Below are 25,016 nucleotides of genomic sequence, written 5' to 3'. Positions count from 1 at the left end.
CATTACGCAGAGAATCAGTCAATTTGAAGAAGCTTTATGAAAGCTCAAGTAGTCCATAATTGTTTCTATTAGTTTACCTCATGAATCCAACTTCATCTTCACAAACCTTTTGGCGAGTTCTTCTGAAGAATATTTGTTTTAATGAAAGGGGATCTTGTCAATACTAAACTCAATACTAAGAAACGCGAATACTAACAGCTTATTTATCTGTTGAATCCATGCAGAACACACACACACACACACACACACACACACAGAACACTTGCCTGACCCTCACCTTGACCCTAAAATATAGATATTGTTATGTGGTAAAGTACATTTTGTTGTCCACAAGGTAAGGTGAACTCCAGTGGTGCAGTGAGCTCTCAGGTTTCTGAACACACACACACACCCACCCACACACACACACACACACACACACACACACACACACACACACACACACACCCAAAAGACGATCTGGGGAGCCGAAGCTTTACTGGACAACAGGGTGAAGTTTATAGGGACTGACGGACAAAGTGAGCTTAGAGTCCAGTGATTTGAAGAGTCTCTCTCTCTCTCTCTCTCTCTCTCTCTCTCTCTCTCTCTCTCTCTCTCTCTCTCTCTCTCTCTCTCTCTCTCTCTCTCTCCCTGAGGCATGGTCTCTTGGAGAAAGAGAGAGGCAGACAAGGTTAACGATGATTATTCAATATGTTCCCCTGTGTCTGCAGTGTTGTAGGTGGAGGAGTTATCTAACAGAGCTGAGAAAGAAAGAAAAAGACAATTCAGAGTTGATGGTAAGTTCAGTTGTCACACTGAGAAGGCATCATAAAAAGCACTCTCCTGTTTGACGTTTTCCATTTTCCAACATGCACGCAAAAAGCAAGACATTCAACAGAAATAAAGACGAAATAGTGTTTTCCATTTGAAGAGATCTCTAAGCACTGATTCTTTGTTCAGTGATAGTCTCTCCAGCCATTAATAATTACCTGTGCAACCAAGATGTAGATCTAACTCACAACCTGCCTGTCAATCTCTCCTCTGTCTGTTGTCGGCCAAGTGTTATAGTATGTTCTCATACTTTATTAGCAGGGCAGACTATTTATTTATTCTTTTATTTTTGTTAGACCCGCGTACTACTTCTGGGATCTATAGGCAATATGAAAGGCGACTGTTCTCATGTGTTTATTTTAATTCACCTTCATTACAATTATAATACATTCAATAATACAAATGTGTGTTTTAATAAAAAGTCTGATTGCACTTTATTATATTTTCATCATGATTTCTTCTCAAAAATATACAGAAAAAACGTATACTCGTATCATAATAATACCTATAGTGAAATGGTTCATCAGACCTTTTGGAGTCCACTGCTGTAGGGAGTTTGCATGTTCCCCTGTGCATACACGGGTGTTCTTCAAGCACCTGATTTTCCACCTGCAGACTTTTGTGTCAGGCACCCCCCTCTCTCTCACTGAGCCGTTTGTCCAAAATTTTATTCCCATAATCTGGGATTCTGGGAATCAGTTTTCACATTTATCATTAAACAATTATTGCTAAAGGTCAGCCAGTTTCTTTTTTTCATTTCTCTGGAATCATTAATGAGGATAAGGTACAAATCACAAGTTTATTCATTCTCTGGAAGCTCGCCTGGCTGAGAACACACTGCAGTTGGTCAAGGGTGTGTCACTCTTTACTTTGCTGACATTCTTTTTCATGTTAACATGGTTTGTTTTGTTTTTCAACTCCATCATCAAGAACATTAAATGACTTAAACACAACTGCTTTCTGTAGACTCTCTTCTCTAATAGCCTCCACAGCTAACTTAGACACCAGAGATGTACTAATACATAAAAAAAAATTCTAAATTTGTTTACCAAAAGTATGCCCCAGTGTAAATCAGACACAGATGTGATGGTGGTGTAGTGGCAAGCTCTGTCACCTCACAATGAGGAGTTCCCTTGTTTAGGTAGAGGCTGATGAGCCTGCCTTCCCTTCATGGAGTTTTCAAGTTCTGTTTCTTTTCCTGGTACTCCAATTTCCCTCCCATAGTTCTAAGGCATTTGGTGAATTGATTTATTTAAATTGATCATATGCTTGCGTGTGTGCGTGATTTTCTGTGTGTTTTTACCAGTAAAAGAGTGGTGGTCACATGTTCAGGATGCATCCAGATATCAGACAAACATCAGCTCGCTCCCCTTGTGATTGGCACTTTATAAATAAAACTGAACATAGAACTGAATTGACTACGAGGAGCATCATGGACACTCGCTTCAAATATAGACTCTCGCCCTTTAGCAGCTCTGTATTTTGGCCTGCTTTGGGTCAAAGTGGATCACTGAGACTCTTCAGGCTTGTTGGCTACATAAACAGACAAAAAAATTTTTTTTTTAATTGTTTCATGTACATTCAAAAAAGGTTGGGTCATGTGTCAAATGTAGATAAAAACAGGACGCAATCATTAAACAACTCTCCTCAACCCATAATTTATTCACAATCACAATCACAGCTGAGACCACATAAGTGCTGTAAGAAATTACCATTAAGCGTACACATTAATACCAAAACTTTACAAACTTCGCTAAATAATTTCCTGCGCATGCCACTGCGATTATTGGTTCTCCAAAGCTTTACATGTACAAACACAAAATAAAGATCACAACACAGTTTATTGAAAGCTGGTCCAGTGTAATACAATCATTGGTGTAGAACACATCAAGTGCATCAACCTATGTGCCATTGTTGACAATTTTATGCTCATTTCTACCATCACATCCACCTGGGGGAACACCAGCGCCTCCACGGGACCCATCAGAGACGAGGTGATTCTCTTTTCCTCTCATGCGCAATGTGCTCCTTCACAGATTGCCCCCCGGGTGGCTGCCCACATCGCTCATAGCAAAATCCACCACTGTATAAACCAAATTCTCCCGATTCGCCACATTCCTGACAGATCGGTGAGAGAAAGTGACGATGCGCAATGGCGCATAGCAGCACATGGCCGTGTGCATTAGCGCTCAACACCGCGGAATAATATTAGTGACCGTGCGTAATGACTCGTGGTGATCCGCCACCGTTTCGTCATTTTACTTGTAACACATAACAGGTCGCGACTGTCCGTGACAGCGCATGACGCCTCTGCTCCAATTCATATAGCTCAGGTGAAAATCGTGATCCGCGATTAGGAATTGAGATTCGTGCCATTCCTGACTTGTTGTCGTTATGTGTAAACGCACCATAAGTGGAAAAAAGACATACAGATTCAACAACTTCCTCACTCAAGTAAAAGCAAGTACAGTTTCATATAACATTACATTGCTTTTTTGAAAGCAATTTTACTTTCCATAAATATAAAATTGTACATAGTTGCTGTCAAAAGGAAACAATTTCCAGTTGTGGTGAGACTGATCATTTTTCAGCAGATTTCTGAAAGAAGCATTGGTGATATGGGAGATTACTGTCTAAATCAGGTCATTTGCACTTTAAAATGGGACAAACCTTTTCTGGTTGATTGCTTTCAATCCAAAATAGGGGCATTGCTCTCAGTAACATGCAGCCGAACCTGATCGTGAAACAATCAACGTGCTCACGGCCACACCTGTGCTATGAATGCTGGGGTGCATTTTTAAGACTAATTTAGTTCTTGTATGTGGTGGTATGGAAACATGGTTTTTAAATAAAAAAAACAATCAATAAACTGCTGTTGAATGAAAGACATTATAGTAAAAGCAGAAGTAAGATCAGTTTTAATCAACTGCATAAAAACACTTAAAATAGTTTATAACGAGGCAATATCCACAAATCCCTCTGAACACTCTTAGTCCTGGGCAAGTGATTACACCACTGACAAAAATTAAATATACTAAGAGTTATAGTTAATAGCACACATAATAATGTACTTACTTGTCGATTCTTATTTGTTCAGTTATCTTCTAGAATCTACACAAACCCTTTTCTGTTTCCACACTTACATTTAGCGTGCAGGATATATTAGCATTTCATGATATTTTCAGTTTGTTAAAAATGATCTTACACAAATATACATACACATAAAACCAACACCAGAAAGTGCCTTCATCCCCTTCATTCAAACGAGCCAATCTTTGGTACCACTTGCACCACGTGAACGGAGGATCTCCTTAAGGCTAAGTGAATTCATCACAGTCTTCTCACTCCCTGATTGTCAGACAGACTGACAAACGGCTGCTTTGAGTTTGTAATCCTCACAGATTTGGCCTTTGTAAACCATACATCCAGAATCAGGTCAGAACCAGGACAAGTCTCTCAACCACGATACCAATGTCCATATAAACACTTTAAAATCAACCCACATGAAGTAATCTGACTTGCTTGTATCAAAAAAGGTTTCGGTAGCAAATGGAGCAGAAACCACAGCTCCCAGTAGCTCATATCCTATTAGGAGCCTCCTGCTTTCTGTTCTTCTTGACGGGCTGCTGCTTACAGTTGCTCCTACATCGGGGCTTCTTACTTTGGCTGTTCTTTAAGCGCCTCCACTTTCGGCTGCTCATTCTGGGGCGGTCCAACCACTTTATTGCCACAAAAGTTCCTTTGAGAGAAAATGTAACCACAGAAAACGTCAATGAGAGTGTGTCTGTGTGACTGTAGAAGTATCACAATGCACAACAGTTTAAAGTATAGTCAAGTGCTTCTGCAGACATACCTCACTGCCTCCGAGTTTGGTTTCAAAAAGTCACACACCAAGCTCTGCTGAGCAAGTTGCTGTTTCAAATCTGCGTTTTCTTTTTCCCAGCTGGCCTGCTCCTTTTTGTAATCGGCTGCAATTGTAAGCATTACGGTACAAGCAATTTATTTCTTTCAAAAATCTAGATTTGTTTAACTCGTTGTGATTCAAAATATATTTGAATAAGAACAAGAAAAAAGCCACATTGTTCATTAACACAAGTGAAGCAGTATTTACCTGTGCGGTAAGTTAATTCTGTATTTACTATGGCCAGCTCATCGGCGGACGTTTTCTGCAAGTGGAAGAGGAGAATGTCACCAACAAAACACTGAATTTATCAATCTTCCTAGCATATGCCCACAAAGTACACCTTTGCAACAGTGATTTATCAGAAACTTTTACAATTTAGATAGGCACAAATTTAAGACTAAGACTACACAGTGACTTTTTTGCCCTGTGATGAACTGGCGACCTGTTCAGGGTGTACCCTGCCTTCGCCCATAGTCAGCTGGGATTGGCTCCAGTGCCCCACGACCCCAAGTGGAACACATCAGTATAGAAAACAGAAATATGGATGGAAATGTATCAACAGAGGCTCAAATTTCCACCACAGTGCATTACATTTTTGACGGTCCTATCTAACTCCATAATGATGAGTTTTTGCACTAAGGAAGTGTTGTTTTGAAGACACATTCTTAAACTTACAGGTGATATTTCTAATCAAAACGTTGTAAGAAAAGCCAATAATAGCTAATATTTAGCATGTATCATATAACTGGTAGTTTTTCCCTTAAAGGAGGAAAATCTCACTTTAATAGTCATTAATAATAATTGATTAATTGTGGCTTGTGTTCAAGCTGAAAAAGCAGATCCATTTATTTCATTTTAGGAACAGACAGGTGTACTTTAGCTCCCCAGTTTGTGAATTTTAATAACAATGAATGAAATCAGCAGTTAAATTATATAATGATGGTGCAGAGTACTGCTGCAGTGTCACCACTTATTCAGCTCACATTAAGTCTGACTTTATCAACATTTGCGTTCTGAGCATGTCAAACAGGTTCTGTGAGCCACTCAGATCTAATCGTCTGAATTCACGAATGAAACCATCCATTAATTCACGTGAGTTAGATAATATTACAATGACATGAAATGATCAGATAAAGAAAATTCAAAGGGTACATTTTATTTTAAAGTTTCTTGAACTTTTTAAAAGTTAAAACTTCATCTGAGATCCAAGTTCAAGGAGGAACTACTCTTTGGCTTGTTTTATTTTATAATGCTATATTTTGTGAATTAATTATAACACGAGCTCAACATCAGTGTCTTTCTCTCACCTCATGTCCACTGCATTCCAGAACGAGCGAGTTCAGGCTACCTGCCTTTCCTTGGACAACGTTGAGGTCGTTAAGTTGCGATTTCTCGAGAGCCTCTTGCTCTTCGATCTTCTTACTCATTTCCGCGATCTGCCTCAGATACTCACTCCACACGTCGAGCGTCACACGAAGTTTGATGTCCAGAAACGTCTTCTGTTTTTCGTCCTTTTCCATTTCAATTTTGCGCATTTTCGTGACCGCCAGCAGACAGACGGACACTAATAATGAAGAGGATAGCATAAGACACACTTTCATTGTGATTTTTCTTTTCCCCTCTATTGCTGGGTTCTGCTTCATGTGAGGTCTCCGTCCTGAAGTGTTGTGTGCAAATTGAGCTCTTCCTCCAGGTGTCACCGGCTTCATGCACCTGAGACTCAGTCAGGAGGTGCGTCTCCCTGAGAGGTGCGCCCCCTGGTGTCAGCACTGGGACAGCCGACTTGTTCGAGATTCAACTTTCCTGCTGTCATTGGAAACACGCCCTCTCCCATTAGAGGAGTTATTTTAGTCCAACCCACCTGTGCTTCTCATCCTGATGAGGCCGATGTCAAATCCAGTGGTCACCTTTACTTTAGATCAGGGGTGTCAAACACCTAGTTAGTTCAGCCTAATTTCATCTTGAGCGGAAAAAATACTGCGATAATGACCTTTAGATTTAAACTTTATAGTTTTTCTTTGCTGTAGTATAGAGTATATATGACGAAAACGTCTATAATTTTCACAAAATCTCAAACAATTACCACCACAAATGACTGCAATCTCAACATAAAGCAAATTTGAGTTATTTAACTTCAGCTATAGCTGTTGCATTATGCCTGTTTTTACAAACTCACCTCACAGCATGGCTTTTTGGTATTTTTTGCAATGAGGTAGCACCATCACTGATATCCCAACTCGGGACTCACTTTTGTGTCCGCTAGTGTTGGAAAACTTGTTGTCGTAGAAATATTATATGATATATTTTTCTCCTCACATTAATGTGATGTTATTCATATTCACACAGTCACTTTAATAGAAGCGATTTCGAGTCCAGTGTCTTGCTCAAGGACATGGGAATGGAACCTGTAACCTTCTGCTTGGGAGACAACTGCTCTACCAAACAAGCCATGCCGCTTTCACACTTTGTTTCGCGGGCCAGATTGGCGCCTCTTGCAGATGGGTCATGCCGAGTGACCCACAGGTGACCATCACAATTTTAGTATTGACCCACCACTTCTCAAACATGGTGATCTCACTCAGAAGTTATAATTACAAATATTTAATGTGTATTGCCCTGTCTGATGTTGATAAACTGCGCAATCCCATGCGAGGAAAACAATAAAACTTGCGTAGAAAAGGAAAACAGGTGGTTAATGACGTTTCTCTCATTTTTTTTAAATTTAGTTTTAAAGCTTTAATGTATTTCTTTTAATTAAAATGTTTCTTTTATTTCTTTGTAAAGCTTTTCTGTATTTCTAAAGTACTGTGAACTGCCCTGTGTTTGAATGGTGCTCTATAAATATCTGCCTTACCTTACTTCAAGAATAACAAACACCAATGTGAAATCAAACATTGAATATATTAACACAGTGTTTTCGAACATGCTTTGTCGAGAAATAGCGCGTGAGCTTCGCTGTACTTTGTGCGCTCTTCCTGCGCCACAAGAAACTCAAGACGCATCCAATACACGCAGCGTGTTTGTTCACGCGCATGCCATCGGGCGAGGGGGGGGGGGGTTACCAAGGGACAGGTGGTTCGTCACGCCCAGCCGGTCGAGCAGGTAGAGCAGGTTCACCGAACGCACACACCGAGCGACTGAACACGGCGAGCACAACGCCGGATGTTCCCGGTGCGAGCACGTCTCCGGTCACGACCCTTTCTGCCGTATCCAGTCGGTCTTCATAACCAAACATGAAGCTGATCCACATCCTCATCTTCCTCGGCTTGGTCGTGATGGCCGTGATGCTCTTCCAGACCGTGGATCGGGAGTTCAGACTGCACAACATCAAGGCCGGCCTGATGATGACTTCGGAGGAGGTGAAAAAGAAGGAGGACGACATCACGAACCTGAAGACCAATGTCAGGAGCTTGAAGGAATCTTTGTCGACCATCAACGTCAAAGTGGACGATCTGAAGATGAAACAAGAACTCGCTCAAAAGACGATGAAGGAGAACGAGACGAAGCTGCAGGCCTGCAACAAGCAGAAGGTAAGGTTTCTCTCTGTCCCTCCAGACCTCCCAGTAGGCTTATGAACTTGACCTTTAAGTAAATCTGCCTTTATTCTGTTATGTATATATGTCTTCTATACGCGTTCTAATAATCTGTTTTCCTTGCTCATTTCACAGGAAGACACTGTGAAGAAGAGGACCGAAGTTGAGAGTGCCAGTGTTAAACAACAGAGTAAGACCATTATTCCTTAAGCTTTTGCTTGATACTGATCCAAAAAGGAGAACAGGTCAAATACAAGAAGACTGGATGAACTGAAAAGACTGAAGGCAGAAAGACTAAAAGCAACGTACCTGTGAACGTAGCTGAATTCCTCAGATTATTAGCCTCTCTTCAAATTATACTCGCATAATTAAAAACTTGTGTTACCAGATATGACAAGCTGCCATCAGAATTCCTAACTTCTTGATATTTCTGAAAAATTTGGTTTGTTTTCAGCCTGAAGTCACCATCTAACGATTTTATTTTTTTCAAATCTCATTTTGTACTCATGTTTTTATCTTATTTTGTCAGGTGATCACCTGGCAGCCAAAAGTAAAGCTCAGCAAGAAATTCAGAGCTTGAAACAGCAGATTTTGGATCGAGACAAAGCTATTTGTGCCTTTGCAGACACGACTAAGGACCAAGCAAGGTGAGACTGGAAACATCAGTTCTTCTGGAGTAAAAGTGTTCCGTGATTTGAATCAGTTCAGAAGGTCCTTGAGGTACCAAAGTATATGCTGGTCAGAATCCTTCCACTAGTGTTTGTGCTGGGCCTTTTTGATATCTGTATATTTTATTCATAGAGTCTCTGAAAATATCTGTAACTCGATAAGGTAAATAATGGAAATACATTTTGGTACTGCACACACCTTGACCTGCCAGATAAACCACAATTTGAAATGCTCCTTCCATTATGTTTCAATTGTATTTATTTTATTAGGTTTCAAAGTACAATAAATCTGGGTATAATCTAACATCATGCAGTTGAACACACATGGTTCTTGTTACTTTAATAAACTTTGCATTTACACCACTGCTAAAAGTATTTCAGCCATGTTGGACTAAATAGTTAAGCAATATCTTCATTACCAAGTACTGTCTATTTACTTTCAGATAAAAACAAACTATTACCTTACTGACTGATTCAATGTTCAGGCTTTTCTTCTTTATTGCAAACTAGTTTTTCATGGGCCGCTGCAGATGTTTTATTTCTTATTAATAGTTTCATTTAATATGGTCCTGTTGTGTGCAGAAGTACACCCTCGGTGTTCCCAGCATGAATCACTGCTTCATGCCGATTCCTTTCACAGAAAAAAAGACAAACTACATAAAGACTTGTGGATGCGAATTCAAATTGAAGACAACCTTTTCCAATTAAAACTACTCAAATAATGTTTTTTTTTTTCTTTCCTTCTTATTCATTTCACAGGAAGCTTTGTGGAATTATCTGACCAAGCAAATGAAGTCGCCCAGAAGTGCTCATCACACACAGTGAACTTTTAACAAACTGAAGCATGTTTTTTTTTTTTTTTTTTTTTTTTTTTTAATAATTTGTTATTTGAAGTGGTGTGGAGATTTGACGTGGGAACGGCTGCATTGTTTCTCATAATTTTGTGTTGTAATTTTGTGGTTCTGGTCCTTTGTCATTGTAAAGCACTTTTATACAGGGTTATTGTCAAAACTATCTCCTCCTGGTTGAACTGGTATGTTTACATAAATGCCTGAGGCATGTCTGTTTTGGATGCTTTGATCCTTCATGAAACCTGAGTTACGGCCATGATGAGTAAAGTACAAGATCATCAAAAAAGAAAGAGCACCTACATAATAATGGCATCATTTCAGATGTTCAAGTGTGAAAATCTGTTGAGTCAACACTGAACATCATCTTTTGGGCTTGGCATTTTACAATGACTTGAGGAATTTCTGTTTGGTTAATTATTGTCCATTTATTTTTGTGAGATATATGAACATGACATTTTGTTTCCCTCCAACAGATCAACAACTGTATTTTTTACTGAACCAGACAATAACTGTATATTTAGATGCGCGATTTGCATTTTTGTGTTGATCTCTTAATTGGGTTTGGGATTTAAAATGAAATAAAAAGAAGTAATATATTATGTTCCTATACCGCCCCCTGGTGCAGAATAGATTATTGAAGCTTGAGGCCTAAATACGGTCAAAACAAACATCAAATGCACTTCAGATTATCCCTAACCTGGTATGAAATGACGTTAATAAAGCATTAGTTTTAATACATGCTGTATCAGGATGTTATTTTCTTATTCCAAACACAGACACAGTGAACTAGCATATAGCTGAAAGGTCAACTGTCACCGTTGTTACATTGGAAATCATTTATAAAGGCTAATTCACAGAGATAAGACAAGTCCAAAGTATGTGCCCAGGGCCAATCATAACACAAGGCCCACCTTCATATTGCCTATGCCCTCTGTGCTAAAATGTAGTATTTTATCTTTGGCACAAACAAAAGAAGCAAATGCAACTTGCAATTCCCATCTTTAACTCATTGGTGGCATGATTGTTTTTCACGCAAGCAAATTTTGTAATGTGTGGATGAATCAAAGCCTCTGTTTTCTGCATCCTATAAAAATCTGTTAAAGTAGCCCAACATTATCCCTGGAGGTTCAGTGGGGAAAATGACAAGGTTATTCCATATTAAGTGCCAACTAAAATAAAGTTATAAAGGGCCGTGTTGGCCCATGGGCACTTTCACATGGTCCAATATGGCTTTCATTAAAACAAAATTATTTATGAAGTCTATGTTTTTACAAGAACATTTCAAGTGTAGCATTGTACTTTTTGAGTGCTAATGGAATCAAAACAGAAAAGGGGCTCAGGGACACCGGTGCCATACAATCAGCAGAAGTTTTCTATGTTCTGTACTGCAGAAATCCCCAACATCCTCATCCTATATAGTCAGAATACTTGAATGCAGGACTTCCTGATCTTTAACACATAGTGCTGTTAGGAGCCGATTTTAAAAAATGGACAACTGCAACTGTTATTACACACATTGTTTAAATATAAAACTTATTTCATTATTTTAATTTCAGTCATGAAAATGACTATTAAAAAAAGAGACTGTAGATTCACCTATTTCTTTTTATTATGAATAGTTTCTTTTTTGCTCATGGAAATAAATGGGAAATGACATTACACATGACAATGTGTCATATATCAATAAAAAACGTATTTTATGATGGAATAAATCAACTGTTAAATGGCCTCCAGAATCAAAAATAATTTTCTTTTGCAGTGGTTTTTATTATGCTTCTTTTATTCGTAATCAAATTTTTAAATTTAGTTATTTTAGCACAGTATATGCAGCACAGTCATTTCATGGTACATTTATAGGGAAAATACATCTTCTTGTTTGTTCCAACACAAAAATCAAACATATTTTGATTCAAATCACTTTCTTTTCCTCCACACATGCGTTATATAGCAGGGGGCGGTTGCCATGACAACGTCTCCATTGCGTAGGCAAGCTTCTACCTCACAGCCAATCATTATCCACCCGGTAAAGCACGTGAGCTCTGTGACGCCTCCCATAGTATCTCTCGCGTGGCCGGAAGTTGACAGTCGTTGAGGATCGTGTCACATGAAAGTCACCGGTAAAACTCGTTTTTTTTGTTTTTTTTAAAGATATAATTTAATTACTACGTTTAAAACATGTGCTTGGATAATACTATCGTATAGCTCTTCTTACCGGCAGGGCAGGGACAGCATTAGCTTACATAGCAGTGAGGAGTTACGTCAGTGTCGTTAATATTATTATTATTATTATTAGCAGCCTCTGTCCAGCTTTCACACAGTCCTGTAAATCATGTCAACACATCTCGGGCGACTTCTCAGAGGCTTTCAAAGCCTCGGGTCTCTTCCACTCGTGGGGACTCGACTAAATTATCCGTCCGCCCGCGTTTCTTCTAGACCCGCCTGTGTACGGACCATCGCGGTAGGTGGGAGCTCTGCATGAATGGCTGTTTATCTCTCTGTGTGTGTGTGTGTGTGTGTGTGTGTGTGTGTGTGTGTGTGTGTGTGTGTGTGTGTGTGTGTGTGTGTGTGTGTGTGTGTGTGTGTGTGTGTGTGTGTGTGTGTGTGTGTGTGTGTGTGTGTGTGTGTGTGTGTTTGACCTCTCCTCTCCTTCCAGGTGTTTCTCCTGTGGTGTGACTGTACTTTTACCTTTAGCTGATCTCACACACACACACACACACACACACACACACACACACACACACACACACACACACACACACACACACACACACACACACACACACACAGCTATGTGGTTAAACTAGAGACACGCAAGGGGCATGACCAGGAGCCTTCATTAGAATCAAGTAAAACAAAGCTTTTTTCGTTTAACAAACAATGTATGTACAATGGACCTTTCTGAAAACAAAAGTCTTTAATGTAATATAGTTGTGCATTTTCTAGAAATGTATTTGAGAAATCTCCTCGACAGAAAATATGCTCAAACATACACATTCTCTTACATATATTAAGCCTCTTCCTCTTCCACACTCATATTTACAATCAGGGGCAATTTAGGGTCACTAATTAACCCTCACATGCCTGTCTGTGGACTGTGGGATAAAAGTGGAGTACCTGGAGGAAACACACACAGTGAGAACATGCATACTTCCTTTAGATATACTAGAATAAATGGTAAAGAAATGGTTTATTAATCCCAGAAGGAAATTCCTTCAATTCCTAAAAAAAAAAAAGTATTCACATCAGTATATGTCCTATAAATCCACTAGTGCAATTAGCCACTCCACATACATTTTCTATTGTTCAAGCTTCTTTCAGAGAGCGTTTGTTTCAGGGTTTTTTTCTTTTCAAGCTTAAATAAGATGTACAGATCTCTTGTCTCAAGACATCTAACTCTTTACTTTATGTTCCCTGTTTGGCAGACGTTCCCTCTGTCTCTCTTCTCCAAGTCCCGGGACTTCAGCCTGCCCAACTCCTCCTGGAGTCCAGAAATGATACGGCTGTATGAGCATTATACCAGCCAATGTGAAGTCGAGACAGCAGCAGGAGAGAAAGTAGGAGGGCCGTGGAAAAGACTGCCAAGCTACAACCGCTCCCTCAAGTTTGCGACAGGTACAAACATGGACAAGGATCCAGTTTGAGTGATATTTTATGGCATAGTTTTGACCTCCACCACTCAATTAAAAGGTTGTGTGTTATACACAGGTATTGAACGCTTTTAAATCTATTGTACGACGTCCTAGATGAAGGATGATGATGCTCTAGCTCATCAGGAGCATGTCTACCCATTATTAAGCATGTTCAGGACGCCATTTGTAAAAGTATTAAAGAGACTATAGACAGGCAGAATGTGAGCAGTGGAAAAAAATAAGCGCTGAGATCATTATGACATCTATAAAGAGAAACTTTGCATGTGTAACTTTAAACTGATTTGGTCCAGGCAAACTTTCTTCCCTCAGATTATCCCCAAACACAACACTTTGTTTCCTGTAGTTAACAAGCTTACTAACCTCTCAGCACCAGTCCCTCCTGAACTGTTTGCATTTATTTTTTTTCCGTCTTATTTCCCCTAAAAATTGTCCGGATAAGAATGACAGTTGACCAGTCTACAGACGTTAGTTCTGTTTCAGCTGTAACACCTGTGCCTTCACTGAAAAATACCTTGCACATTTTCACCTCCTAGACTGTGCAGCTCTAAAAGACATTGTTCAGCACCTGAGGCATGCTACCTTGCGGTCTTGCCCGTAACCTTTTTACCTTCGCCAATGAAAGTTGTCCGAGACAGATAGTCAACCGCTTTCTTCAGAGATGCAACAATTATTAAACCTCTTTTTAAAAAAAAAAAGGGAAAAAAAGAGTCATCTGGATGCATCAGTGATGAGAAATTACAGGCCCTGAACACTTTAGGTCAGATTATCGAAGAAGACGTTTTTATACAACTTAATGCTTTTATAGCAGAAAATTATTACTTAAAATTTGATCACTCCAGATTTATGTCAAACTACAGCACTGATCAGCACTTATAAAAGTACTGAATTAAACTTTATGTGGCAGTGACACATCTAGAGTTTCAGGTTAAGTGTTACTGGATCTTAGTCTTGAACACAGTTGGCCACAACATACTAATTGATGGATTAAAATAAAATGTTTGGGAATTTGTGATGCTAAATTGGTTTAAATCTTACTTCTCAGCAGATGAAAATCATTTGTGGGGTTTGATTAAAAAAAACAAACACATTAATGACTATTCAATACTATTATGGTGAAATCTTTCACCCTGGCGTGCTTTCACCGCTTTTTCCTTTAATGTTTTTCTGTCTTTTCCGCTTTACTAACAGATGATTGTTTATTTTTGTGTTTTTAAAAACAGGAGGAGTGTATCTCAGTAAAATAATCCAGTCAAAAGCTCGTCTTTTTACACGCAACACCAGAGAGGCGGGAGCAGCTTTTGAGTATGTTATCTTTGTTAATGAAGAAGAACAGAAGTGTTTGTGCCTTTTCCAGGCCGGACACCTACTGGAGGGGCCGCCAGGGTGAGCAAATATTTAATGTCGTGCTCATGTGTGTGTGTGTTTGTTGTATTTTTTTTTGTATATTGTTTAGTTAATGCTGCACCATGAATGAATGTGTCCATTATTACAACATACATATGGGTTAGTTTTGCTCATGCACTTGATAAAGAGTTGTGAATGTCACTCAGATACATTTGGGATTAATTCTTTGCCACCTTACTCTGGTAAACCTGGATGATTCCACATTCCCTCCCCCAGTTTAGTTGGGTGTCCGTTTGTTTCGATTTCTGTTTATTGGTGAGAAAGAATCAATTGACTGTGTATGTCTTTTGCATGTGATCTTAATAGACCCCGTGTTGTTCCAGAAATGTCCACGGGGGGGCAATAGCCACCATGATTGACACGGTGACGGGGACTCATGCGACCATACTCTCTGGGCCTGTTATGACTGCCAACCTCAACATCAACTACCGCAGGTACAATAACAACATTTCACTTGTTTAGTTTTTTTTAATTCATACAGGTGGTTTGTTGTTTTTTGTATTTTTCACATCTCTTCAATTGATGCGCAGCAGAACATATAATTTACCAGATTTTATTACAACTTATAGATCGAAACATTTAAAATTTCATACATCCAAACCGCACATCAGAAGTCATGTAAGAACCCCTGAGTGCTGAGTTTTTATATATTTTAGATCAGCACAGAGATACGTGCATATACTATTAGATAACTGTAATGCTTAAAGTCTCCCCGAACACTCTGGTCATCTGTCCTATACAAATGGCCAGGAGACATCAGTATGGGACCTTATGAGTTGAACAGTGCTAAACTACTGAGTGTGTCACCCATCACTTTCCCTAAGACACATTTGTTGTGTCCCCAGCCCCATCCCCCTGGGAAGCACGGTATTAATTGAATCCTCTCTGGAAAAGAAGGAAGGCAGGAAAACGTTTCTTGCATGTAAAGTGACCAGCACCGATGGCTCCAAGGTGCACACAGAAACAACAGGTAACATGTTTGTCCAATGGTTACGTCAGTGTGAGAACGTCATTTTAGTCAAATTTCTTTCAGGTTCTGATTTTAACTCTTTTTGTTTTTTTTATCATCACACATGCAGCTCTGTTCCTGTCAATTAATGTCAGCCATCTACTACTTGGGAAGTGACACAAGAGCATCAGCCTGCCATCCACTCTGACAGTCTTGGCAAGAGGAGGCCAGAACGAGTGTGCGAGTGCATGTTTTGGTGTGTACGTGGGTGAATGTGAGTTTCTATTTATTTTACAGGCATCTAAGAGAGACTTCACTAAGCCTCGATCCCACCATGCTGTTTATGCCGGGATGGAACGGGTTTATTGAAATGTCGGCGTTTCTCAGCAGCGCAGTCTTTCAACGAGGTGCAGACTCTCCTCTCAGTAGCTCGAGAGGAGGAGATTCAATGGGAGCGGGACGCTGCTGTGTGTCACAGAGAGAGGCTTTACTCTGATGGCCGCTTGCGGTGGCCGCTTCCGCGTTGCTCGTTCGACTACTGTTGCATAATGACGACACATCCGACTGAGCAAAAGTGGTCCAAATCACGTCTTTAAGACGTCATCTCTATACCTCCAGAATAAAAGTGTTTCCTGGGCATTGCATGGATGTCCGGTCTGGACGTCATATGAACGTCCAAACAAGACCTCTGGATGATGTGACGCAATAAAAATGTGCCCCCACCTGGAATTGATCCCAAACCTCTTTCATGGCAGGTAAGACTCCTACTGACTCCAATGGACCAGCGATACACTCTAAATTTCATTGATTCTTACAACATTTGTAAGCATGTCACTTATATGTGACAAGCTTAAAAAAGTGATACTTTTTTAAGCTTGTCATATATAAGTGACATGCTTACAAAATTATTATCAGAATTAATGCAATCAGGAGTGTGCTGCTGGTCCAGTGGATGGGAGTCTCACCTATCATACACATAGTTTGAGTTTGATTCCAGGTGGGCTCACAATGTATTTATTAATTGCGTCGCGTCATCCAGAGGTCAAAAAAGTTTCTTTCCTGCTCCCCTGATGACGTCTTCTGGAAGTATGGAAATGATGTCACAACCCTGCTTACATTTTATCTGTACTGTCTGCGGTGGGACCGCGCAAGAGTTGGGTCTGGGTGCGCCTTGCCTAACCGTACCGTTCTGCCCCACCCCGCTCCAGCACGTACTGCACGGTGGGACCGGGGCTCTAGTTTGGCACTAGAGATATTTTTTTATTACATGCCAACATTTTATTTACAGTCCCATTATTTAACTTTACTGTCTTTTTCAAATTAGATGTATTGTTACATAACACAAACAGTACCTCAGTCTTATTTATTAAACAAAATGTAAACATTTTACAGAATTTATGGTTTTTCTGTTGCTCTGGTGCCTTTTCAAAACAAATTATTCAAATTGTGTTACACAAATATATGTGCTTTGATCTAATAAAACTTTACCTTTGGGTTATTGTTTACCTCACTCAATGAATGTGTTATTTTGTTTATGAATGAGTGCATCCCTGATGACAGTGAGAACATATAATGAGCCTGGAATTGAAGTACACCACTGTGCGGCCCAACTATTAGATGAGTTCAGTACTACAGTCAACTAGTGTCAACATGTTATGCAAAAGGTTATTTACGCTCTTTGAAGTGTGCACGGGGGTTTTGTGGTCCTTCAGCTCATAAAGGAGAGTTTTGTACCACCTACATTATTCATCTCAGCACATTTTAGTTTTGATTTCCAGGTGTGGGTAGTTGGAACTGTCACCCTATCGTGTGGTGGATGTGGTCGTCTTTAAATGTGAGGTGTGAAGTTGCACGCCATGAGAATGTGATGACTTTCAATGGAGACACAGGAGCGTCAAACCCAAAAATCATCACGATATCAACCCTTGTTCATGGGTTGGTTTTGTCTCGTTCTCTCTGGTACTGCGAACGCGTTTCTTCATTCAGAAATGACTGGGGCACGCCACACTTTGCCATAATAAGTAACCCTGTCCACATCACAGGGATTAGTGTTGCTGTGGGAGCTTCTGTCAACCACAGTGCTAAAATGTAGATTCTTCATAAAACACCTTACAGATTTACATCTCCCTCATGACGTTTCCTCTTTTCAGCTACTGCTATTTAAAAGGTTAAATTGAAGAAATACATTCTAAAATAGTGTAGAAATCAACAAAACTGTGCCTTTGTGAATTGATTTGCCTTCTTTTAATAAGCAGAGCTATTTTAGTTATGAGCAGGTGCAGCCAAGTGGGTTATTCTTTCGCAGTTAATTAGTTTGAAGTACAGAAACCCTCCACCTCCTTTTAACTGCATTTTTCGTTAGTTCTCACACACATTGGTGGATGTGTGGTTTCTGGGCTCATCACAGAATAGGCCTGGTGGTCTTCTGAGGGCCCCTCACATGTCTAACCTCAGTAAAGCGCAGACGGCCAGATGGATGTGCCTCACCTCAGTTTTTGGTGTGTGTCAGTTGTTGAGATATTACTCATGTTGTAGGACCTGAACCTGCAGACAAGTTCAGGGGTCATTGGGTTTCTCACTGGGACGAAAAAGTAAAACCCGATCAAGTTGCGTGAGTGCGGCCAATGCAACTGAACAACAGAAGCTTTTCTTTGGTTGCTGTTTCTCTGAGCAGCCCTGTGGTCAAGTTGGGTGTGAGGAAGCTTGTGGTGGGGGGTGGGGGGTGGCGCACTGTTTTTTTGTTTTTTTTTAACTTTCAGTTGAAACCACCAGCAACATAGTTTGTCCACCATATTCCACTCGTGTCACGCGCATCTTGTTTTAACAGTTTGACAGTCTATATGGCACGCAGTCAGGCAGTGTTATCACGAGACAAGTCATGTTGTAAAGTCTATATTTCTTCTAAACCAACAAGGATGCAGGTAATTGGAGCTAGAATATAAATGCTAATCATAGCAATTGGCACTGCTTGCATTGGTAATTTGATTTTGGGAGATTGTTAATTGTACCACTTCAGCTTTACTTCAACTAAAAAAATGTCCAAAGCTCATTTTATTAATAGTCAGTGAATCAGATTGAGTTATTTCATGTTAACAAACATACGCATATGAGAACCTTTTACAGCAATTCAGGGAGGATTTTACAATGTCCAAAGTCATTTTTCAGACCAGAATTTGGAAATATTTTAGACTTTGGTAAGTTTGACACGTTTGAAACACATTTATTGAAAATGACACTTTCTGGTGTTTTTAATTATTGAAGAAGTCCTCAAAGGATAAAATTATAAAACTTTTTAAAATATCACTCATGTTGAGTGGCCCATAAGGTTGATGAACACAACTGAAAGAGGAGTATTTATTCTTCACTAAAAATATTATGTAGTTTTATTTGAGTAAAAGTAGCTCATCAAGGGATTTAAGTAATGTAATTGCGTTTGAGTACACCATTTTAGTAGCCTTCTCTTGCCTGATGAAGCTGGCATAAAGAAAATCTGCTCAGACAAATAGTTGGATCCTCTCCCCTGTCCTGATCTTGGCCTCAGCATGTGTACACAAATACATGGGACTGCATGTTTATCCGGGCCTGTCTTAGAGGAGTATTTATCACAATCATGTAAACCGAGAAGACATATCGATTATTCATCGTTTTCTTTGTGTCTTCCTACCTCAGTTAGACTGAGGCTTTGCACAGCAGCATTGATATACATCTTCAGATGGCTTGATTGCGGTGTAAACAGAGGCCTTATGAGGTGTTTGTCACAAAGCACTGAAAGAGTTATCAACGTTATGATAAGAAATGTTATTTTTATTTTTATTTTTAAGCATGTTCCTCATAAAGTCCGTCACATTTATGTCCCCCACTATTGTATTTTCTCTATTAGTGAGGCGGAAATTTGTGGCAGCAACACGGGATTATATTTCTCAACTGAGCACTTCAAAGCAAAACCCGATCCGCTGTTATTACGTAACGGCCGGTGACATAACTCCTCCAGCCAGGGACTGTCAGGGCGCACGGAGCGCACGCGGGGCGGGGGAGCGCGCAGCGGCAGGGCGCACGGAGCGCACGCAGGGCACGGCTTGTGTTTGTGTACGAGCCCGGCCCGGTCCAGCTGGACTCTGCGAATTCTTTCAAAACAACCACGCAAGAGGAGGAGTACCGTTAAAGTAAGGGACGCCGACACACACAGAGAGAGAGGAGAGAGAGAGAGAGAGAGAGAGAGAGAGAGAGAGAGAGAGAGAGAGAGAGAGAGAGAGAGAGAGAGAGAGAGAGAGAGAGAGGAGAGAGAGAGAGAGAGAGAGAGAGAGAGAGAGAGAGAGAGAGAGAGAGAGAGAGAGAGAGAGAGAGAGAGAGAGAGAGAGAGAGAGAGGAGACGAAAGTAGAAGAAGAGGATGACTGCCGACTTTCTGGACCAGCAGTGAAGAGAAGGAGATGGCTGTGCACGTCTTCAAATGCCTGCGCCGTCCCGGGCGCTAGAGCCTCCACAGGTAGCAGGAGTCCCAGTAATGTCACTTCATGGTTCCAATGGCCAGCAGCTGGAGTTACTGACTCAGCACTCCTCTGTGGTTTCTCTCTCGGTGTAAGAGTGAACGTGTGTGTGTGTGTGTGTGTGTGTGTGTGTGTGTGTGTGTGTGTGTGTGTGTGTGTGTGTGTGTGTGTGTGTGTAGGGCCTCCCAGTGTTTTGACAGGAGAGTTATGGAATATGAGGAGCCCGACGTGTCCCCCACTGAGGCCCCCATCAAAAGAGGTAAGACGATCCACCTCCGAGGTTTTAGTCTGTTGCTCAGGGGCGGATCCAGGTACATGGCGGGGAACAGAGAGTTAAACATAAGGGGGAGGGTGGTGGGAAGGGGGGGGGGGGGGGTTGTTCTTGAACATGATGGCGTAGGAAGTTGCAATTACATATAGACTGCAAAGTGGTAATGCACTTCATCGGTTAGGGTATTTAATTTCTCATCTTGCTTTTTGTTGGATAAATTACTCTTACTTTTAAAGAGGGTGCATGTCACTTCATGTCTTGATTGCATTACTCTCTGGTTCTTCAGTGCAATTTGTAAGCTCATCTAACTGAAATCTCAGTCGCTTCAAAACAAGAACAATGACTTTGTTACCGCCTCAATTATTACATAGTGTGTCATTGGATTCAGCTTAGAGGCAAATCATCAAGGCACTCTCTGACATTACCAGTTCAATTTTACTTTTCATAATACAAAGGCAGCAGTCATTAATATCACTTGAGTCAATGTTGAGTGAATGAGTACACAAGGGTGTCCAATAAGCCCCTGCAGCTATTTGCATTGCTGTTGCAGGTGTGTGGTCATTTTAACAGCGTAAAGTACCTACAAGAACACTGACGTAAAGCATCAACACCCTTTGGTGTTTGTAGTGTGTGGTATGTTACCTCTCCCTATACCTCTTCCACACAAAGTAAAACAAACTCTGATTTCCCAGTGTGCCTCTGGGTGCCCACTCCCACCCACACCTCTCTCAAAGTCTTGCTTGTTTTATTTCACTCTATTCACCTTTCTTACATCAACCGTCTCTCTCTCTCTCTCTCTCTCTCTCTCTCTCTCTCTCTCTCTCTCTCTCTGTCACAGTACTTGCTCTTATCTCCTGCCCCTTCACTCTCATCCATCTTTACCCCAGTAACCCTTCTCATCCTTCTCACTGGGATGTGGTTAAGGTGCTGTGAGTGGGTAAGAATGGCAGTAAGCCTGAATAATCCGTGGGGATTAGCTCTTATTTTTGCTTCTGTTTCTGGTCAATGCTTTACTATTCAACGCCTCTCTTTGGCTATAATCAAACCATTGGCAGTCATGCCAGATAGGAGACCTTGTGCCTTTGCCACAGAGACCCGCTGCACACCCTTTTTAACTGCTGTCACAGCGCGGACACTCAGTTTGTCCTGGCTTGTTTGCGCTGCAGTGGCGGGCATGTTTATTTCAACATTGTCTCAGTTGAAGGCACATGAAGTGCAGACTGAAAAAAAAGAAATGTTTCCTTTTCATGCATCAACATTGGATTGATTATCATAGTTGTCTTAAAGTCCTGCATCTAAAAGTTCAATTTCACTTAAAAGATGTACATGAAGGTATGTTATTATATATTTTTCCATGTTTTGAAATATTTTAATCTGCAATGGTGTGTCTGTTCTGAAAGCTATTTGCTGATGGACACAGTTAACCTTTAGACGCAACTGTCAGCAGTTTCAGTTTGGAGCTGTTTTCCACTAGTAGAGATTAAACGTTCGAGTAAGGTTTAGCACTTGTTAATAAACTATAGTCCTAAATCCTATCTCCAAAAATTAAGGATCTTTTTTTATTCGTTAACTTTGAGAGTGATCTTGGTGTTATGTAACCGGTTAAAGAATCAACGGCAAATTAAAAGAAGGACTTTTGAAGACAAATACAGTGTACAGTTATATTTAACTACTCAGACACAATTTAAAGAGTCTTTATGTTGTTTCTCAACAGGACTTTGAAGAAAATCTCTATACATTAGTGAGTGGTTGTATGAATTTTCTTACCAGTCACAATGAGTGAGGACTTGATTCTACCTCAATCCCAAAAGTGTCTGATTCAGATGTAAAATGTAAATAAGAGAGAATCAATTTACCTCATATTATTATACTTTGTATTTACAATTTACAGTAGAACATAAACAATTGTTCAAATTTTGAAACTGAGATGTTTTACATTTTATCAATCACATTAGCTCATCTTGAAATTTCATGGAAGCAGGAACCTCTAAAAAGTTTTATGCAAAAAAAGAAAAAAAGCTATAGGAGCAATTTTAAACTATGGAAGTTAATTGAAATCAGTGGCATCAGTAGATATATAGACAGTCTTTCAATGAAGTGAGTTTATCAGAAATTTAGATGGACAGTCAGTCACTGATTTAGAAATGTGAGTGTGAGTGGAAATGCGAAGGACTTTAATGCTGAGCTGGTGAGTGTGTGTGGTTTTCTCTTTCTCTGTGTTTGCCCTGTGATGGACCCGTGACCTGTCCAGTCTGCACCCTCCCTTCGCTCCAGCACCAAATGACCCTGAACAGGATAAAGGAGTACAGAACATGAATTAGATTTAGGCCATCATGTGGTGCTGCATGAAGAAAATGAAAGATTACTGGAATACTATTGTATAGGCTCAATAACACTGAAATAATAGCCTGAGTGCAGTTTGCTTTACAGTTCACAGAGACAAGTTAAGTGTTACGTGACAAACTATATGTGAACACTATCTATAAATGACTTTTCTGGTCGAAGACAAAAAGGAAACTGGTGTGCTGTCACAGGAATCAGAACTTTGAATTATATATATTTTTTCTTAAATCATACTGTTGCATAAAGCGAAGAAGGACCATCTGACTTGTTATCAGCTCCCACCAGAGGGATCTTTGACAGTATTGCATATGTGCCGTGAATGTGTTTTTCCCAGCATGCTGTCTCACTTATTGTTTCTTAAAAATAATAAATTATATTAAAAGAAAATTTTAAAAAATTCAATTATTAAATATAAACACAGAGGGTGTTTAAGACCTGTGTGTGACCGCCAGAGTGAAAGTGGAATCATTTTAACATTCAAGCTTTTGTGAAAGAAAAAAGTCAAAACTAGACATGAAGGAGTTAAAGGATTTATGAGGGGAAAAAAAATGCAATCTGGGGTAATTTACCATATCCTGCCACTGGTGCTTTTTTCAGGTTAAAGTGGAGATTCAGTGCGGTTGGACTGTTATATTTCCACAGGTAGTTTCGCACTGCTGAGATAGCTCTTCTTAATGTGACAAGCTTCTTCGTTTTGGTGGCTATTGTGGGTGTTTTCTCTTTTTCTAAAGCACCAGGTTCAGAATTTTGAGACACTTTGAGTTATGTTCCGTTTTCCACCTGCTGGTCAGGTCAAACACTCCTGTTTGTTTTACTAGACAGGCGTGCAGGGTGTGCCTCAGGGATCTATTGTGGGTCCGATCTTCTTCCCTGTGTGCTATTCTGCAGCAAGTTCACTTATTGCATCACCTGCGATTATCTTAGAATAGATGATAACACTGATGACTTCTTAAGACATTTGAAAACACTGAAGACATTACTTTTAGTATTGAAGCACCTTGTCCCACAATGATACATTTACATTATATCGTATATGTTCTGTGCTCCGTGCGCCATATTGGTTATGTTCAGGCAAACCTGCTGGTGGTCTTCAGTGCTGTTATGTAACGCAGCAACTGTCACTTCAGCAGTTAGCTTATATGTCAGGGTGTAGAGATATCGTTGAGAATTTCGCGGATGAGCTGCGCTGGTGCCTCTTCCCTCGACTGGGTCGGGTATGGTGAGCATGCGGTGGATTTATGGCCGAGCAGAAAGGTGCATCTTGCTTAATGTGTCCATGCTGTGTCCCATTTAGGTTGCACAGACGCAGGTGTCAGTGATTGCGTTATACATGTTCGCCCGCTAACCACCAACCACCGAGTTTTATTCCTCTTCGCTACCTGAGAGTTTTAATCTTACAAAATCATGAGTGACACGATCAATGAAAGACGGGGACTCTAAGCCGTGATGGTGTGCTAGTTGAATTTTTCACTTGATTACAGTGACTAGCTAGTACCTCAAAGACTGTTGGTGTTGCATAAAAAAGAAAGTGATCGATTATTTAGGAAAGATATTCACACATCACTTTTTAATTTGCCTTAATAATGTGCCTATAGTTGTGCTGTGACATTAGGGAGCTGTCCACACGGTGTGGGTCATTCTGTGCCCATGATTTATGAGATCATTTTGAAGTTTTATCAATTATGTCTCTTATGGGTAATGATGATGGTGTTTTTAAAAGTACATTGAAGCAAGTATACGTTAGACCTACTCCATGTTACGTTTTCTTTTTCTTTTTTCTAGTTTATTTTAGATTATAAACCATAAATGCATGACTGTAGGTTAAGATGGGAGTGAACCAATGAGTCATTTTTCATCAAAATGGCTTTCCTTGTGGTAGGTGCACTCGGTAGCAGGGAGCTTCAGCGACACACTCATTGTTCAAAGTCGCTCATCCCTAAGGTTTAGTTTAAGGACTAACTCACTAATGGGTTCAGCAACATAGCTGGGTTTCCAATAATTACATTAATGGACTTCAAGCATGTTGACAGCAGCAGACAGATACTTAAAAACAAGCAACTGTTTATTTAAAGATGAGAATACAGTACATGGTACAGTACAGATACTGTGGGGGCAGGATCACTGTGGATAACGCTGAAGCATAAGTAC

The 25,016-nt window shown here is 40.2% G+C and overlaps 4 protein-coding genes across 7 annotated transcripts in view; 3 read left to right on the top strand and 1 right to left on the bottom strand.

The window, feature by feature from the left end:
• Positions 1-3,866: 3,866 nt before the first annotated feature.
• Positions 3,867-6,403, bottom strand: LOC308114888 (uncharacterized protein). The gene is made up of 4 exons (XM_080472131.1): positions 6,022-6,403; positions 4,922-4,976; positions 4,664-4,778; positions 3,867-4,549 (listed from the first exon to the last, which is right to left on the bottom strand). The coding sequence occupies exons 1-4, from the start codon at positions 6,355-6,357 to the stop codon at positions 4,468-4,470; spliced, it is 588 nt and encodes a 195-aa protein (XP_080328257.1). The 5' UTR covers positions 6,358-6,403; the 3' UTR covers positions 3,867-4,467.
• A 1,435-nt stretch (positions 6,404-7,838) lies between these two features.
• On the top strand, positions 7,839-10,980 carry LOC308114185 (uncharacterized protein). The gene is made up of 4 exons (XM_080470872.1): positions 7,839-8,244; positions 8,383-8,437; positions 8,777-8,894; positions 9,675-10,980. Exons 1-4 carry the CDS (start codon positions 7,948-7,950, stop codon positions 9,694-9,696), a joined length of 492 nt encoding a protein of 163 aa, XP_080326998.1. The 5' UTR covers positions 7,839-7,947; the 3' UTR covers positions 9,697-10,980.
• Positions 10,981-11,822: 842 nt separating this feature from the next.
• Positions 11,823-17,282, top strand: them4 (thioesterase superfamily member 4). Of its 2 annotated transcripts, XR_013935637.1 has the most exons (7): positions 11,823-12,224; positions 13,189-13,378; positions 14,637-14,799; positions 15,144-15,254; positions 15,666-15,790; positions 15,900-16,394; positions 16,809-17,282. XR_013935637.1 is itself a non-coding variant. In XM_080471879.1 (6 exons), exons 1-6 carry the CDS (start codon positions 12,096-12,098, stop codon positions 15,944-15,946), a joined length of 765 nt encoding a protein of 254 aa, XP_080328005.1. In that variant the 5' UTR covers positions 11,834-12,095; the 3' UTR covers positions 15,947-17,282. The 2 variants fall into 2 exon arrangements, 1 of the variants encoding a protein (XP_080328005.1); XM_080471879.1 differs by having other exon boundaries at positions 11,834-12,224; positions 15,900-17,282.
• A 2,510-nt stretch (positions 17,283-19,792) lies between these two features.
• Positions 19,793-25,016, top strand: part of rorc (RAR-related orphan receptor C) — a 21,164-nt gene continuing 15,940 nt past the window's right edge. Inside the window, exons 1-2 of one of the 3 annotated variants that reach the window (XM_080471875.1) lie at positions 19,793-20,253; positions 20,351-20,513. In XM_080471875.1, coding sequence (XP_080328001.1) covers positions 20,218-20,253; positions 20,351-20,513 — 199 coding nt within the window. In that variant the 5' untranslated portion in view covers positions 19,793-20,217. The remainder of the gene's footprint in view (positions 20,254-20,350; positions 20,514-25,016) is intronic. The other 2 variants (XM_080471877.1, XM_080471876.1) reach the window with 2 other exon arrangements.

Source organism: Lipophrys pholis (genome assembly GCF_963383615.2).
Source record: "Lipophrys pholis genome assembly, chromosome: 9".
Taxonomy (NCBI): Eukaryota; Metazoa; Chordata; class Actinopteri; order Blenniiformes; family Blenniidae; genus Lipophrys; species Lipophrys pholis.
Note: the sequence above shows the minus strand (reverse complement) of the source record. Positions and strands in the feature narration are given on the sequence as shown.